The sequence below is a fragment of the Propithecus coquereli genome, unplaced genomic scaffold (assembly GCF_000956105.1).
Source record: "Propithecus coquereli isolate 6110/MARCELLA unplaced genomic scaffold, Pcoq_1.0 Scaffold386, whole genome shotgun sequence".
Taxonomy (NCBI): domain Eukaryota; kingdom Metazoa; phylum Chordata; class Mammalia; order Primates; family Indriidae; genus Propithecus; species Propithecus coquereli.
This window is the reverse complement of record NW_012149574.1, coordinates 1,094,751-1,113,303: the sequence shown is the minus strand read 5'-3', so window position 1 is coordinate 1,113,303 and position 18,553 is coordinate 1,094,751. Positions and strand designations below refer to the sequence as shown.

The 18,553-nt window shown below is 43.1% G+C and overlaps 1 protein-coding gene across 1 annotated transcript in view; it reads left to right on the top strand.

Annotated features, from left to right (window-relative positions):
• The window catches only part of SIDT1 (SID1 transmembrane family, member 1), a 104,518-nt gene extending 86,535 nt beyond the window's left edge, over window positions 1-17,983 (top strand). The window contains exons 12-23 of the mRNA XM_012652217.1: window positions 323-396; window positions 1,358-1,481; window positions 1,697-1,814; window positions 4,243-4,379; window positions 5,025-5,133; window positions 7,497-7,511; window positions 8,496-8,572; window positions 11,558-11,604; window positions 14,484-14,589; window positions 14,677-14,787; window positions 16,091-16,204; window positions 17,921-17,983. Coding sequence (XP_012507671.1) covers window positions 323-396; window positions 1,358-1,481; window positions 1,697-1,814; window positions 4,243-4,379; window positions 5,025-5,133; window positions 7,497-7,511; window positions 8,496-8,572; window positions 11,558-11,604; window positions 14,484-14,589; window positions 14,677-14,787; window positions 16,091-16,204; window positions 17,921-17,983 — 1,095 coding nt within the window. The remainder of the gene's footprint in view (window positions 1-322; window positions 397-1,357; window positions 1,482-1,696; window positions 1,815-4,242; window positions 4,380-5,024; window positions 5,134-7,496; window positions 7,512-8,495; window positions 8,573-11,557; window positions 11,605-14,483; window positions 14,590-14,676; window positions 14,788-16,090; window positions 16,205-17,920) is intronic.
• Window positions 17,984-18,553: the final 570 nt, after the last annotated feature.

The following is an 18,553-nucleotide window of genomic DNA, read 5'->3' as shown; positions in this document are numbered from 1 at the left end:
GGACATAGCATGACAGTCCTAAAAGGCAGGTCCCAGTATTAGCATCCTTTCAGAGTCCTTTTATCATGACAACAAAGGAAACACACTTAGCTGAATTCCACCTTGAGGCTGCACAAGGGGTACACAGAATATTTCTATTCGACGCAAGATGGTGACATTAAAGGAAACATGGCCATGCGGTGTCATGGTGGCAGATAGTGGTTACACTGTAGATCCCTGACAGAGCATCCCTGGAGGAGCCCTGTCTATCTTTGTGCTTTCAGGCTAGGGCTCAGAGGACGGAGAAAAACCACATTTCCTCTTCTCGCTCTTGATTTTACAGGTGGTAAATGTCACTGGCAACCAGGACATCTGTTACTACAACTTCCTCTGTGCACACCCCCTGGGCGTCCTCAGGTAAACCCAGTCCTCTGGTTGCCATGAGGCATTTAAAGATGCTTTTCTGTCTAATGTTGTGATTTCAGTTTTTTAAAATGTTAAAAATAACTGTGGAAAATGACCACAGCCAAGGGTAAAGAGGAACTAAGCCAAGAAGTTGAGTCCAGGTATGCTTCTCTCATTCCCCTAAGAGGGCCTTGGGAAACATGCCTAAGGATAACCTTCTGAGAAGAGGGTAGTGATGTTTCTGAAAACGTCAGGGACCCAGCTGTGAGGGTATTTGTTCACAGGCATGAGCTGGCAGCCTGTTGTCTCATTCGATCCATTAATAAATCTCATGAGACAGACATTGTTACCCCTAGTTTTAGATGAAGACAGGTAAGGATTTGCTGACGGTCCCTCAGCTGCTAGTGATGTCAGGACTGGACCCCTCTAAGGCCATGCTCTCGCCACCAGAACTTGGTAAAGTGGAAAGAGCCTGGGTGGGAGCCTGGCTTGTTGCTCCAGAGATGAACCAGCCTCAGTTTCATGAAATAAAGCTGCTTGCTGTGATTGGCTGACACTTATCCTGAAATTCACAATTAGAGGGCTGAATATTGACCCTTAACATGGGTCCACCTATGAGAATTCACTCTCACAGTGTATCTGAAACACTTGCCTATCTTTTGAGCGGCTCTCTTTCCCAAGATTCATGCCGTACCAGGGCCACCGGGACAAGAGAGGATTGGGCGGGTGGTAGGAAGCTGAGCAGGCATCTCTGAGAGGAAACATAAATTATCACAGGCTAAGTAAGCATCATAAAATGAAGGAGTTAGGTTAAAGAGGATTCCTAATGATTTTCTATCCTGAAAACTTACAGAAACATTTAGTGGTAGAAAACGCTGAGTGCTGAATTCACTCTCTCCTTCATGCATTCATTCATTCTCTGAATTCCTGGGATTGCCTTGCCTCTCTCATGGTTTCTCACTTGTCCCCGTAGTGCCTTCAACAACATTCTCAGTAACCTGGGCCATGTGCTTCTGGGCTTGCTTTTCCTGCTGATAGTCTTGCGCCGGGACATCCTCCATCGAAGAGCCCTGGAAGCCAAGGACATCTTTGCTATGGTGAGGAGAGAGTGGGTAAATCAGAGGAGAGAGTTAGGAAGGGTTGTGGTTCCAAACAGGATCTGCAAAGGGGAGGGACATCTGGCTTGATGGTGTGATAACATATTATGTGTAAGGAACCATATGGGGCCAGAAGCATGGGCTTCTGGATTAGTGACACGCTGGGTAATTCACCAATTGGTATCTTTCTATTAACCACCCTTTTCCTTTTTCAGGAGTACGGGATTCCCAAACACTTTGGTCTCTTCTATGCTATGGGCATCGCATTGATGATGGAAGGGGTGCTCAGTGCGTGTTACCATGTCTGCCCTAATTACTCCAACTTCCAATTCGGTAACTAGAACTTATATCTACTACACAGGTTTGAGTTATGAGTCTTATCCTGGGACCCTCTCCAAAATGCCAAAGTCATGCTTGCAAGACTTAAATGGCATTTTATGTGAGCTGCAGTGATCTGAGAGCACCTCACCACAGAGCATGACTTCCACATGTTGTACCACTTTTTCTCTCTGACCACCTTTTAGACTAGAAAATGCTCAACACTGCAAGACTATCCCATGGCTAGATTTGAAAGCAGGCAATGGGCTAAGCTTTAGGCAACAAGTCAGATAGAACCCACAAACAGACTTCTAGAAAGGTCCCTTGGTGTAATTTGACCTCATTGAGCAGTTAGACTGCTTTGGGATGAAAGTAATAGAAAACCCAATTCAGATTGGATTGAATAATAAGGACATTTATCAGCCCGCCACCTGAAAGTCCAGAAGTAGAAAGGGATTGTGGTTGAGCTACCTTGTGGCTCTGGCCCCATCTCTGTGATCCCTTTGCTCGCGCCCAGCCTGTATGTTAGTTTTATCCTCAGGCTATCTTCTCTCATGGTAGCAAACGTAGCTATAGAAGGTCCTGGCTTTATATTAATAGTTCCCCACAACAGTTCCTGAGGAGGCAGCAAGCTGGCTTCCCAGGAGTCTTCTTCATTTAAGAGCAAGGAAGCTTCTTTTTGAGAAACCCCCAGTTAACATCCCCTCACATCTCAGTAGCTTAAACAGTCATGAGCCTATTTTTGAAACATTCCCTAAGTGCTGGTTGGCTTGGGCCTAGATTGCTACACCAATCAGCAAAAGAGGTGGGATCACCTTCAGACCAATCAGAGCCATCTCTGGAGCCAAGAATGGGATTAGCCTTTCCTGAAGCAAAGGGGCTGGGGGTGGCTGCACTTCTGAATTGGAAAGCGGGTAGATACTGAGTTAGCACTGAGATGCTGTTAAGAAGGAGCAAGGGAAGAGCTAATGGTAGTAGGCAAGTAACAATGTCCTCCCCACTCAAGGATAAGGATTTTTAAAATGGTCATTTTATGTTCGTGCTCTGACCTCTGGCTATTAACTCAGAGCACCACAGAACTTCCCTTCCACATTTAATTTTTTTAATTAGTAACATTTTTCATAGAGAAAACTACAGAGAATATCATTCACCATGCAGAATGAACAAATGTCAACATTTTAAAATATTTGCCTTAGATCTACTTTTTAAGAAAGAAAACATTGTGATAAAGTTGAGGCCCTGTTTTGAAGCACTTTCGAAGCTTAATGTCCTCCCTCTCTCCCCAGAGGCAACAATTATGATTTATCTGGTATTTATCCTTCCAGTTTCTTCTTATAATTTTGTTACATTTGTAGCAAATTGATATTAATTAATCACAATGTGTTCTGTAACCTTCTTTTTTCAATTAACAATATGTTTTCAAGGTTTATCAATATGGAATCAAGGACACTATTGAGAAGTCAGAACAAAGGTTTAAAAAAAATGAATCAAGGACAGGTGGTTCATTCATTTTTAAGGGTTGTCATATTCTATAATAAAAATAGATCACATTTATCAGTTCTTCGATTGAACTACATTTAGATGATGCCAATATTTTGCTATTACAGACAATGCTGCAATGAGCATCCTTGTATATGTCTCTGTGCACATGTGAGAGAGGCTCCCTGGGATACCTAGAAATAGAATTTTGAGCCACCTTGTTTGTGCAGCTTCCATTTTACCCAAATTTGACAAATTTCTCTCCAGAGCATTAATTCCCACTCTCATTAGCTGTGTGAGAGTTCCCATTTCCCTACATAATCACTAACAATTTGTTATTGTCAGACATTTAAATTTTTTGTTAAATTGTTGAGTAATATGGGGCACTACATTGTTGTCTTAATTTGCATTTTCATAATTCTAATGCAGCTAAGCTACATTTAATTTCTAGCTATTTTCTGTCACCAGGCTATAAAGCTCTGTATGTGCAGTGATCAATGTGTTTATATTTCAGAATGCCGAGAATGACCTCCTACACCCACCTGGGACTCATTCCGTTGTCACATTGCCTAAACTATCACCGTTAGGGATTCTTTTGTTATTGTTGTTGAACACCAGCGTTTAAAACTCAAATAACCCTGAAAGTGAGGACAGTCAATTATTTATCATATCAAAATACTTTTCTTCTGTGAAATAGGAGTTATTTGTTACATCAGATGCTTTTCCTTCTGTGAATTCAGAATAGCCTTGTGGGTGTTTAGAAGTGGAGTGTGTGGGTTCTGCCTGGAGAATGTGTCTACAGGGGTTGACATGTTGGAAGTCTCCACACAGCCTGAGGGCAGCAATTAATGGTCCATAGACTGAAATGAAGGGCTACTCAGAGGCTGAAGAAAAATCTAGAAAGTGTCATCTGTCTGTTGCTTACTGAATCCTGACTGTCTCGACTCCTCCTCTGGGTCCTCAGACACCTCCTTCATGTACATGATCGCGGGCCTCTGCATGCTGAAGCTCTACCAGACCCGCCACCCGGACATCAATGCCAGCGCCTACTCTGCCTACGCCTCCTTCGCTGTGGTCATCATGCTCACCGTCCTCGGAGTGGTGCGTCCCTCTCCACCTGCCTTCGGTCTGGCTCTCAAAAAGTGCCCCCTTGGGAGGCCTGTTGTTTGTTTGTTTGTTGGACCTCAGGCGAACAGGTTTGGATTAAGCATAATCCTCCGTTCATGACACACTCTCATCATTGATCCATTCATGGCACACTTTTACTTAGTTATTGAGTTGGTTATTTTTAATAATGTACTAGGCACCTATAAAAGTACCCTGAATAGCTTTAATATTAAGCTGGGGCCTGACTCGTGTGAAATTGTTAAAATTGGAGAGAGAGAGACAGGAATAGAGATATACAGCCTGATTGGAAAGAACAGAAATCACTCTCTAAATGCGCGTGGGCAGCTAGTGCTGGCTGTCTTCAGTTATTTGAAGTGCATCAGCCCCAACTGTAGACCTATTGCTGTTGTTCAGCTACCTCCTCTATTTCTTCCCTTTTCCATTTCCCCTTGGCCAGTTAGCCATTCCTTGTCCCACCCACTGTGCAGTAGGATCCCTGTGAGTTCAGCCCAAGAAAGGGGAAAAAAACAGAATGCACACACAGCTCAGTTTTTGAATCCTTACAAAAGAGATAGAATGATTTTAGTGAGTTCTCTGGGAAAAACACCAGATTAAGGTAACTTCCATCCTTACTCCTAGGTGTTTGGAAAAAATGACGTGTGGTTCTGGATCATCTTCTCTGCAATCCACATTCTGGCCTCTCTGGCCCTCAGCACCCAGATCTACTACATGGGTCGTTTCAAGATAGGTGAGTCACCTGTTATCCTATACTAAACACGTGGATTAACATACGTGAAAAAGCAGGCCTTGCCTTCACTCATCCTAAATGAAAGTGTTACTGGTCATGTGCTCTGAATCCGGTGCTGTTTAATTGCATATATTCTCTCCAAGATCTTTCTCTCCCTTATAGGATTGCAATAGGCTATTATCACAAGTTCTGTTTTCAGGTGAGAAACTATGCTTGCCACACCTCCCAGCTGGTGCATACCGCCAGCTCCCAGTTGCAAACACTTTACAATCCACCACTTTGAAAGCACATTCGGAGAATGGTATGATCGTCATAACACTAGTTCCACCTAGAGGGACATTTTTCAGTTTGCAGCATTTAAAAGGAACATTTCTCCAACCATGCTAAATGATTGTCAAGAATGAATTATAGATTTTCAGATTCTAGGGCTGGAAATTTTTGAGGGCAACTTGCCAATCTTAAAGGCAGGGCACCTGCTGAACTCCCTCTAACAATGTGAACTCATCAGGGAGCATTGAGTGTTCCACAGAAATCAGCTTCTGGGATCTGCATTGTGGCTCACACCTGTAATCCTAGCACTCTGAGAGGCCGAGGAGGGAGGATTACTTGAGTCCAGGAGTTTGAGACCAGCAAGAGTGGGACGCGGTCTCTACTAAAAATAGAAAATATTAGCTGGGCGTGGTGGCATGCACCTGTAGTCCCAGCTGCTCAGGAGCCTGAGGCAGGAGGATTGATTGAGCCCAGGAATTTGAATTTGTAGTGAGCTATGATAATGTCACTGTACTCTAGCCCAGGTGACAGAGTGAGACCCTGTCTCAAAACAGATTCAAGTTGTTTTAGAGCATTTAAATTTATCAAATCATTTTAAGTCCCAGGAAGTCAGACTTAAATATTCTTTTGTATATTTCAAGACAAATTATTATATGTAAATATAGGTCCACCCCTAATATTTACAGAGCCCAGAACAAGAGTGCAAATAAAATCCTGCATACCATATGTATAAGAATTTCAGTTATAAAGCAGACTAAAAAGCTATTAAATATATGAAAGAAGAAAGAAAGGAAAGAAAGGAAGGACCAACTAACAAAGTGGAAAATAAAATATACATTCATATACCTAGAAGGTCTAGTTCAAATTTAGAATTCTCAGTCGCTCAAAAGAATACTCCAGAACATAGTTGTGCAGGAGAGCTGGTCCCCAGCCCCTGCCCCTCTTTTCTTCCTATCTCTGGTTCTGTCCAGTGTTAAAAGGTTTCACAGGTGTGCAAATGGACATCCTTGCCCAACATCCAACATGCAGCCACATCCTCCACAAATAACTACAACTTTCCTTGCCCCAGAGGTGTGCGCTAGTGGTCCATCCGCCCTCAGGAAGATAGACCAGGGGGTTTGGGGCCTGGGGCATGCAGGGCCTGAGAGCAGGCTCAGAGCCATCTGGGCAGGAGATTCTGGAGTCCAGGAATTCAGAATGTGGTCCAGAAAGCAAAAGAATAGTCCCCTTGCCCTGCAGACTCCTCCCTCATAAGAGCCCTCTAAAATATGGGACCCCTCTTGCCCAGGTCTGAGAGCAATTCTACATAAACAAATGGCTTTAAGACTAGAAGACTGAATAAAACAATTGCTCATCTTTGCAGTCTAGTTTTCCCTTTTGGCACAATGAGTAGATTTACCTCTGGCATGAACATAGCCAGCGGAGCTCCGAATCCCCAGTTACCTTATCCAGCTGGGTAGAACATTTGGTGTGGTGCTCAGGTCATGCCCCCTCTTCCAGACAGAAGGTGAGTGAAGTTTAGCTAGTCAAACTAAACTTTCAGAAAGAAAATAATTTGGAGCATTGTTGTTCTGGTTTCCCCCAGAGTTGGAAAAATAAACTTGAATGCAGATATATGTAATGGTAATGACCACGAATACAAAGAAAAGCTTTTACTATAACACCTCTGCCTCATGCAATTTTGCAATACTAAATTACTTTAACTTTTAAAAGAAGAGGAATTTAACATATTATATTATGACCATGTAATAATTTATCAGGGTCCCAACAGGGAAAAGATGTCACACACAAAGGCTGAAGGGGACTTATTCACAAAGGAACTATTCCCAAGTCATGGCTGGGGTAGACAGCGAAAGGGGTGGCATGGTAATCTGGCCACCTCTTTGAGAAGTAGTAAACTTCTGAATGTTTGAAACAGGCAGAAAAGATTCTGTGTCCTTTTTGATGAGAAAACATTGCTTTAATAATCAGAAAACAAAATTAAAGTCATCCATTTTGAGAAAAAATAAAAGGAGCAGTAGTTTACCTGTTTTGGCTACTTTCTTACAAATCATTTTTTTTTCTCATTTCTTCTCTGCTTCCCATTGATTCAGATGTGTCTGACCCAGGTAATGTTCAGCCATCCTTGTCAAGGTTCTAGATTGTTTCCTTATCAAAGCGACCCACCTGGCTGTCTTGCCAGCTCTGCTCCCTAAACCCCCTCTCCAGTTCGGGAAGGCCCCATGGGAGTGGGGAGGCTGCACTCCACCCCAGCCCGCTGGGCTGTCACAGGACAGGCCTCTCCCCCCTGGTTAAGTTAACTGCAGGGGTCACCTTGAGAAGAAGTAGCGTTCACAACAGAGCTGGGATCCACACTCTCTGAAAAGCTTGCTTTGGGCAGACCCCGACTTGGCATGTGATGTGCTCACAGAAGGACAGCCCTGCCTTTGACCCTGACACCATTCATGCAACTTACAACACGCACACTCACTACATTTTGTACTGTCCTTTTGAAAATTGCATTTAAAAAAAACCTTTCCTATCCTTTTCTCCTCATCTTAACTTACATTCCTTTGATTATTGTTTTAGTACAGACAGGCTTTCTGAACATGCTTGGTAAAGTCCAGGATGCCTTGGTTCAATTCTTACTAATTTATAACCACATTGAGAAATATAGATTTGAACCTTTACATGATACGATGTCCCAACCTCTGGGGAGAGCAGATGTTTTAAGGTGGATTTGAGGGGTCCTGTAATATCTCTGCTGTAAAGGAAACCCCATCAGAGTAAACCAAACACAGGGAAGCTTAGCCAAAGGAGACAGACTAAGGGCCAGCCACCCCCCATGTTATTTGCAAGTGCTTATCGGGAGTGTCCGTCTTGCTTGCCTTTCTGCTGCATGATGCATGGATGTGGCACCCCTTCCATGACAGTATCATTTTTTAAAGCAAATATTTGTCACTTGCCTATTAGGTGCAAAGCATTCTAATGCATTTTAATGAAGTGAAGATGACATCGTCCTGGCCCCACTTGGGCCAAAAGCCTGGGCCACTTCAAAGTATTTGTGTTTTCTCTTACTAAGCCTTCTTACCACGTGATTGTGTCATCAGCAGATTTGGGAATTTTCCGGCGGGCGGCTATGGTGTTCTACACGGACTGTGTCCAGCAGTGTAGCCGGCCTCTGTACATGGTATGTGCGTGCCCCTGTGTTCCTTGGTAGGGAAACTGCAGGTGGGGCAGGCTTAGGGCTGTCACTCAAGGCTCCTGAAGTCAGGAGGGCCAGATGGCCGAGGGTGGCTGAGGTCCAGTTGGCAGGGGAAGAACCATGTTGCTTTCTCTTTTTCATAAAAAACAAACTAGGATGGTGCCATTTTTGTTAATGAAATATTTGCTGGTGTATAAAGAAGAAAATATATGTACCCCACTGTTAAATAGTGATAATTGCTATGGGGAGGATCGAGACAAAGTATCCCCGTAAATACTCATCCAAAGAAGTACCCTTATGAAAATGGAAGGGCACACTATTAATAATTACACCAAGACAGCAGGCATAGCCAGGATCATCCCCAGCAAACTGGGACACGTGGTCACTCCAGTCACTTTCATTAGGAGCTTATACTTCCACATTATGCATTTCTGTATTATTGGACTTTTACAATGAGCAAGAATATTTTTTAAAACTGTGGTTATTGCTTGATGGTTGAAAAATACTTTTTAAAAGTTTGCCCTTGGGGCCGGGCACGGTGGCTCATGCCTGTAATCCTAGCACTCTGGGAGGCCAAGGCAGGAGGATCATTTGAGCTCAGGAGTTTGAGACCAGCCTGAGCAAGAGCGAGACCCGTCTCTGCTAAAAAATAGAAAGAAATTACTTGGACAGCTAAAAATATATAAAAAAAATTAGCCGGACGTGGTGGCACATGCCTGTAGTCCCAGCTACTCGGGAGGCTGAGGCAGTAGGATCGCTTGAGCCCAGGAGTTTGAGGTTGCTGTGAGCTAGGCTGACACCACAGCACTCACTCTAGCCCGGGCAACAGAGTGAGACTGTGTCTCAAAAAAAAAAAAAAAAAAAGTTTGCCCTTATAGTTTTCAGTATATTATACACTTTTACACTGAGCCCAGAGATCAGGGCCCTGGTCCCAGCTCTGTCTTAGCTCCCTGGCTTCTTGGGAAGGCGACTTACCCCCTCTGAGCCCACTGCCCCAGCCTTTGCACAGTGCCCTGGTCAGAACCAGTGATATTACTATTATGGCCTGGTACACAGGGATCTAGCAAGTACTACTGAGCCTTTATAATCAGAAGGATTTTTACATAAAGGAATATGGGAATCTTTTAGCCCTCTAGAGCTTGGGCAGGAGCTATAGGCACTAAAAACTTGAGGGAGTTGAGGCTGGAGGGTTGTATTCAGGGGAGAATTAAAAAGCCCATTACAATGTATGAGTGTTTTGAGAGTTAAGCGTGCCTTTGCTGTGAACCAGCAGGGGCAAGTAATGTTTCATTTGTTTTTTACATTAATTGATGCAGCTTTCTTTTTTTTTTTAAATAGACTTTATATTTTAGAGCAGCTTTAGGTTCACAGCAAAATTGAGCAGAAGGTGCAGAGATTCCCATATAGCCTCTGCCCCCATCCCCCACACACACAGCCTCCCCCACTATTGACATTCCACGCTAGAGTGGTACGTTGGTTACAACTGATGAACCTACACTGACACGTCCCTGTCACCCAATCCATAGTCTACAGCACATCAGGGTTCACTCTTGATGTTGTACATTCCATGGGTTTGGGGACTATATAATGACAGGTACCCACCATCATAGCATCATACGGTCTCACCGCCCTGAAAATCCTCTGTGCTCTGCCTATTCATCCCTCCCTCCCTCTTAACCCCTGGCAACCACTGATCTTCTTCTTGTCTCCACAGTTTTGTCTTTTCCAAAATGTCATGTAACTGGAATCATACGGTGTATAGCCTTTTCAGATTGGCTTCTTTCATTTAGTAAAATGCATTTGAGTTCCTTCCATGTCTTTTCATGGCTTGATAGCTCATTTCTTTTTAGCACTGAATAATATTCTATTGTCTGGATGTGGCACAGTTTACCCAGTCACCTATTGAGGGACATCTTGGTAGTTCCCAAGTTTTGGTAATTATCGGTATGAATAAGGCTGCTATAACATTCATGCTCAGGTTTTTGTGTGGATATGAATTTTCAGCTCATTTGGGCAAATACTAAGGAGAGCTAGTGCTAAATGGTATGGTAAGCACATAGTTGGTTTTGTAAGAAACTGCCAAACTGTCTTCCAAAGTGGCTGTATCATTTTGCCTTTCCACCAGCTATAAATGAGAGTTCCTATTGCTCCACATCCTTGTTGGCATTTGGTGTTGTCAATGTTTGGATTTTGGCCATTCTAATAGGTGAATTAATGTCTCTTTAAAAGAAAATATTTCCTCCAAATTGGATGGACCACCTTCAAAGACAAAGAACCACTGCTTTTAAATAGTAGATGAGTGTCTTTGAGAATTAAAGTCTAATCAAATCTCACCTAAAAGTTGTAAGTACTATGCAAAGGAACAGAAACAGATGGCAAACAAATCTCTGTCAGAGTAATTGTCATTTAAGATGGTCCTTTCCTCTCTATTTTCTCTTCCACCCAGTAACTTTCGTGTTAAGACTGTGTGTTATAGAGACAGGAGCCTGAGAGTGGCAGGACCTCCTTGGAGCCCGAGTAATGCGTACAAAACTAACTTCCTACAGTTGAGTCCTAAGAGTTGCCATACAGGCTACCAAGTGGGGCAACCTAGAGAAACAGTCCTCAATTACATATCACCAGTGGCAGAATTCCTTTAACTACTGAATATTCAGCACTCATCACCAATCTCCGCACTGAGAAGTGGGCCCAGGTGCCCACTAAACACTGGAGAGAATCATCCAGAGTCCTGCTTTGCTGACCACCTTTTCATTCACAGGGACCAGGTCAGGTCTGTCTGTAGTCAGAAGCCTGGCCATTTAGTCCTGGTAGAGGATTAGTGTCAGAACGTACACAAGGCCCTCTTAGAACAATGGAAAAGTTTTCTCACCTAGACAATTGTTTCCCATAGTTGATGCTCTCACCACCACAGGTTAGAAGAAAAGCAGTATGTATAGCCTCTCATGTGATGTTTTCTTTCCTCTTTTCCAGGATAGAATGGTGTTACTCATTATGGGGAATCTGGTTAACTGGTCCTTGTAAGTAGTCTTACAAAAACACATTTTTATCTTTATTAATGTCTATAGCTCTGTGGTTTAACTTTCCTTGACTGTCATTTTTATGAATAAATCTGAAATTAAGGAGAAGGTAGGACTGCTTGCCCTAGAGACTTGAAAAAAGGTATTTTTCTTCTTGCAAGGAAGGCAGTAGGACACTCTTGTGTACCAATTACAGCCTGTCTTAAAAAATTGATGCATAGAGTTCATTTGCTTAACAAGACAAACATCAAAACTTGTTAAATCTATGTGGATAGATCAGATAGATGGAAGGATGGATGGACAGGTAGGTAGATAGACAGTTGTTATACCAATTGTTGCAAAAACACAACAAGGTTTTACAAGGTTTTAAACTCTTTTGTAGAACTATCCATAAAGAGTACCCAGTAGGCATTCTTTTCTGTAGAAACTTCTTTCTTACTAAATGTGTATGTGTGTGAGAGAGAGTAAGTCTTTTCCCTATTTTTCCCTTCCCTCTAGCTCTCTTTCTTCCTACTCCATCTATATCATTCTTCTTCCTCTTTTTGTCTCCATCATCCCCTTGACCTTTTTTCCTCGAATGGCCTCTAAATAGAACAGTACCACAGACACGTATTTTTGCTACCCCAAATTATCCTATGCAACCCATTCTCAATTCAAACATTTGAATGAGTGAGATATTTTATTGATCACCCAAAAAATAAGTAAGTTTAGGTGCTTTTATGTGTGGCTCTTAGCTGATGTGCTCCTCTGGGTCAGTGACCTTTGATAGAAACATGACTCGCTACTCCTAGCGCACATAAAACACACAGATGACTGGAGAAAGAGTCATGCCTTCAGGGGAAGCCAGAATCAAGCCGTGAGAATTCAAATCTTATTTTGGGGAACATATGCTTCTGGAAGAAACTTCCCATGTTGTCACCCCAGGGATTACCTCAGAATAAGGATTCCCTCCTTTACTTGGGGGCAAGCCGAGATGAGGAGATTCTCAGGCAACAGGCCCCTGCAGTGCTCTTCGGGACTAACCTTCCGGGAGCAGACTCCCCAGTCTGGTGACTCAGGGTGCCTGTAGGAGAAAGGGGACCAACTTCTTGGTAATGAACAACCAATGACTGTGACCCCAGGGCCTCTGAATCACCTGGCTTGTATCTGTTTCTCACACAATCAAAGCCAAACCCATGATCTGTTCATAATACAAGGCAAATGGCCTTTCTCCTTCTAGACAGCTCTGTGGGTCACCAGGGCCTGCAAGAATGAAGGAGGTGCAATGACACACTAACACTGTGGTGATCCCATAGAGCGTCACCTCCCTCTCAGTTGCTCCAGAAAGACATGGAGTGATTTAATATGAATGTTACTCAGATGGTCCTAAAGAAAAAAAATGGGTTTTGTGTGTATATACCATATATATGTGTATACCATGCACACACACACAGAGATGTGTATACATGTATTCATGTGTATGTAGAGAGAGAGACAGAATGCTAAAGCAAATGTGGCAAAATGCTAATAATTGGTGCATCTGAGTGAAGACTCTATAAGAGTATTTTGGTAAACTGAAGATTTCAGAATCTAAGAGGAGAAAATTTCCTATATTGCACAGAACCAAGTCGGTTAGAGTTCAAAATGAACAAAAAGACAGTCCATTAATAACAGCTTTACACTTAAAATACTTAGGGATAAATTTTGAGAGATGTGCAGAATCTTTCTGCAGAAAACTTAATTACCTTATTGGGAGACACAAAGGAAAACTAAATGAAGAAGGATGTCAGGCCCTGGGTGGGAAGATTAACTATGGCAAAGATAACCTTTCTCAAGTTAATATATAAATTTAGAATTAGAATTGTAATTAAGTTAGTAGGATATAATTCTAAAATTTATTTGCCTAGATAGGCAAAAATTTCAGAGCTCTCTGAAAAAGAAGAGTAATAGAAGGAAGGAGGGACAGAGGGGTATAGTGACTAGCCCAGCATTATCCAATAGAACTTTCCAGAATGATGTAAATATTCCCCACTGCACTGTCCAATACAATAGCCATTATTAGCACATACATGGATGTTGAGAACTTGAAAGGTGGCCAGTATGTCTGAGGAACTAGAATTTCAGGTTTTTAAATTTTTAATTAATTTAAACTTAAATAGCATATGACTATCAAATGGGATACTACAGGTTAGCCTAACCAGATAACCTAACATATTATAAAACAACAATAAAACAGTGAGGCACTGATCTAAAATTACAAATTAGAAATATAAATCAGTGAGTCAGAATGGAAAGGACAGAAACCCAGTGAGCTATAGATGTAGACAGAGACATTTCTTAATTTGTGTGTGTGAATGTATTAATATATTTGTTAAAAACAATTTCAAAACAAGAGGATAAGGGTTTGTTACAACTGAATAGAAATTGGAAAAAAATTAAGTTAAACCCCAACTGAAATTAACTGCAGTATTTGTTTTAAAATCATGGACAGCTAGCAAAAATTTGGTAATATATATCAAGCCAAGCATGGAGATAATTCTACTTCTAGTAATCTGTTCTAAGGAAATAATAGTAAATGAAAAAAATAAGCCCCATATGTCTAAAGGTATTCATTTATTCCTTGCAGTGTTCCTTAGAATAGTGAAAAACTCAAGGGCGTGGGGAAAACCCTCCTTTTCAACCAAAGAGGAAAGATGATTGTTTACATTCACTTAGGAGAACTTTCCATAGTCTTTAGGAATGAATGTTCTTGTAATAAATTGAAAGTTACTTATATGTTAGAGTGGTTTTGTTTAATGATCCCCCCAACACACACACACACATGGGGATGGGGGAGTGACAAAGCCAAGGAGGTTACAAATCCACCTTGGCGGCTGCCAACATTCCTCCTGTGTCCTCAGCGCCCTCTTCGGATTGATATACCGCCCCAGGGACTTTGCTTCCTACATGCTGGGCATCTTCATCTGCAACCTGCTGCTGTACCTGGCCTTTTACATCATCATGAAGGTAAGCCCGGGCACGGGGAGCCGCTGTGCCTCGGCCCTCCCGCAGGTGGCGGGTCCAGCGTGGCGGCATCTGCTTCTCACCCAACAGCTTCGCAGCTCAGAGAAGGTCCTCCCGGTCCCGCTCTTCTGCATCGTGGCCACCGCTGTGGTGTGGGCTGCCGCCCTGTATTTTTTCTTCCAGAATCTCAGCAGCTGGGAGGTAAGAGGACAGTTTTCTTGTCCAAAAAGAAACTCTCTCCACCTTGCCTTTTTCGACCTTTCTGCTTCCCTCTCTTAATGTGTGTCTTTCTTCTTGTTATTCTTTTTACTTTCTCTAAAATGAAAACTTTCTCTAAAAGGGATGATTTTTAATATCCACACATAAATGCATAATAACTGGCATGTGGTCGTCACCCTCGGGATAGCACTTCATAAATTTGTAAGCCCAGGCTGGGCGTGGTGGCTCATGACCTGTAATCCTGGCACCTTGGGAGGCCCAGGTGGGAGGATCACTTGAGGTCAGAAGGTCCAGACTAGCCTGAGCAAGAGCGAGACCCCATCTCTACAAAAAAATTAAAAAATAGAAAAATCCCCTAGCATGCTGATGCATGCCTGTAGTCCCAGGTACTCGGGAGGCTGAGGCAGGAGGATCAATTGAGCCCAGGAGTTGGAGGTTGCTGTGAGCTTTGATAACGTCACTGCACTCTAGCCTGGGTGAGATTCTATCTAAAAAAAAAAAAAATTGTGAGCCCTATATATGCTGCAGATTTGATCTTCATTGTGTGTTGTAGTATGATCCTGGTCCCAATGGATGGTTAACTTGTGCAGAATGCCTGATTAGTGTGTATCTTCTCTGCCTTCTCATAATCACCATCCATCAACAAAGACCCAGGTATGGGTATTATTACATCCATTTCATAGATAGCAAAACCGAGTGCTAATAGGAATATATCTGAGGCACAACAGGGAAGAATTCTTAGTTCTTCGTCACGACGATCACCGCAATGGATTTTAGAACACTTTTATCACCCCAGAAAGAAACCTCCTACACATTAGCAGTCATTCCTCATTTCTCCCTAACCCCTTATCCCTACGCAACTACTAATCTACCTTTTATGTCTATAGATTTGCCTATTCTGGACATTTAAGGTAAATGGAATCACACAATAGGTGGCCTTTGAGTCTGGCTTTTTCCATTTAGAATAATGTTTCCTAGTTTCAACTATATTGTATCACGTATCAGGACTTCATGTCTCTTTATTGCTGAACAATATTCCAGTGTGTGGATATGTTAATGCCGCACTTTATCAATCCATTCATCAGTTGGGTCGTTTCCACTCTTTGACCATAACGAATGATGCTGCTGTGAACATTTGTGCACAGCTTTTTGCGTGGACGTGTATTTTCTTGGAAGCCGATGTTTTGAGCCAGATATCTATCAGCATTGTTGTAGCTTTTGGGATGTTCAACCCCCTAAACAATTAAATTGTGGGAATCCTGCCCATGTCCTCGTCTTCCTCCAGGGAACCCCAGCCGAATCCCGGGAGAGGAATCGCGAGTGTGTCCTGCTGGAGTTCTTCGATGACCATGACATCTGGCACTTCCTCTCTGCTACTGCCCTGTTTTTCTCGTTCCTGGTGAGTTTTCCATGTCTCTTTGTTACTTTCTCCTCCTTTTACATCTGTACTGTCATTTTTCTCTTTTCTGATCATCCTGACGTCCTCTTTCATATTCCTGTCTAATTTCCCTTTCCAACTCCTCATTGTAATTCAATGCACAAACCATCTTATTTCTTTTTTAAATATTATATCCTTTGGGTAGCTCTTTATTTGTTTTTTCTTTTACCCTTCAATATTTTTAGACACAAAGTGACAAAATTATTTCCCCTAAGTTGCACAGCACATTTGGACTAAATTGATTATTAGACCCACATGCCCAGAATTCCCCCAGGAACCACTTTTGTCCTTCACTAAAATTCCCATAACATTGGATTATTCCTTCTCATGCCAGGCTCTCATTCCTCCTCCTCCTCCTCCAGTCTCCCTGAATAGTTTACAAATATTTTACAGATTCCTGGAGTGGCTCAGGACAGCAGCCGGGCCTCTGTTGCCTTCTAACCAGTCTGTCCTAAATCTCTCTTGTATTCCCTTTCTTTTTTGTCCAGCCCCTTTTCAGAAGCCATGTGCATTTATGTCGACCCTGGATGACAGCTCCTGGCATCCTTTAATCATAATTTTGACTTTTCCAAATTAAAAGTCCGTGATGTGTGTACAGGGGTTCAACTGGAAGTTAACAATCCTACTCGACTCCTGAGCTCCTAACACGGACCACTCTGGTCTCAGGCCTCCATGTAACCTCAGGAGTGGAGCAGGGCTGCTCCCCAGTGGCCAGTTTGGGAAGTTTAACCAATGTGTGTAAACATTGCTTATGGCTTTTATTTTTGGTAGTCACCGTCATTAGAGACAGAGACAACAAAAGTGAAGCTAAAGGTTCCATGTGGGGAGGAGGAGGGAACATTCTTTGTATAGAAATGCCGTATGCAACAAGGCTTCATTTCCTTTAGGCCTTGACCTAAATGTCCCCTTCTAAGTAATGACTTCCCAGGCCACCCTATCAAAATGTTTTACCTCCCCACACCACATACTTCCTATATTCCCTCCCTAGTTTAATTTTTATCCCTAGCACATAATACTATCTAAAAAACTCTATTTTATTCATGTATTTGTTTTATGTCTAAAGCCTTCTCTTGAATGTAAGCTCCACTGCGAGTTGGGATTTTTTTTTTTTTTTTTGAGACAGTCTCACTCTGTCACCCTGGGTGGAGTGTAATGGTGTCATCAGCTCACTGCAGCCTCAAACTCCTGGGCTCATGTGATCCTCCTGTCTCAGCCTCTCGAGTAGCTGGGACTACAGGCATGCGCCACCATGCCCGGCTAATTTTTCCATTTTTTTTAGAGACGGGATTTTGCTCTCGCTCTCACTCAGGCTGGTCTTGAACTTGTGAGCTCAAGCAATCCTCCCACCTTGGCTTCTCACAGTGCTAGGATTACAGGCGTGAGCCACCACACCTGGCTGCTAGTTAGGATTTTTGTCTTTTTTGTTCCAGGCTGTATGTCCAGCATCTAGAATAGCACATAATAAACCCTCAGCAATATTTGATTTAACTGACAAATGAACTATACAATTATAATAAATGCGTATTAAGAGCAAGGCATTGCAGAGAGCTGCAGAAGACATGAAAACGAGCAAGGGAATACAATTTCCAGTCTGTGGTAGTCTAGAGAGAAAGTAGGGACTTCTTGGTGTGACAGTGACTGTACAATCCTTCCATCTCTCTGTTCCTCTCATTTCAGGTTTTGTTAACTTTGGACGATGACCTGGATGTGGTTCGGAGAGACCAGATCCCTGTCTTCTGAGCCTCCAACACTAAGAAGGGGAGGGGGGCGATCAATCCTGGTGCTGTTCCAAGAAAAATACAGTGACCACAGCAAAGCAACCACTGCCAAACGCTCACTCACCCTCTGCAGGGTCAGCCCTGTGTTCGTTCGCACAGGGAGGAGCTGGGAGAGACCTAAACCTGCAAGGAGGCAGCAGGGGAGACATGCTGCAGACAGAGGCAAACCCGAGCAGCAGAGAAACACTCGCCCCTTCCTTCCGTTTGCAGCTCTGTGAGGGAGACAAGCACAGGAGCTGCCTCCACGTTGATTCGCTACCTTGGGAGCCCTGCCACCCTCACCTGACACTGGCCAGCAATGGCAAATGCTGCTGCACCCTCCCCTCCAGCTGCCGCCCTGCCTAGAAAGGCAGCTTGGATTCCCCACCCAGAAATTTTGGCTTGGCTCCCTCCACTCCTCTGTGACATCCACTGCTCTAGACGTCCCAAAGCACCAGCTCACTTCTCCAAAGTCCCGGGATGTGATTTCTCAGAGTATGGTGGAGAGGTGGACCCAAGCCCCACCCAACTGCGATAGATGTTCTAGGAGCGC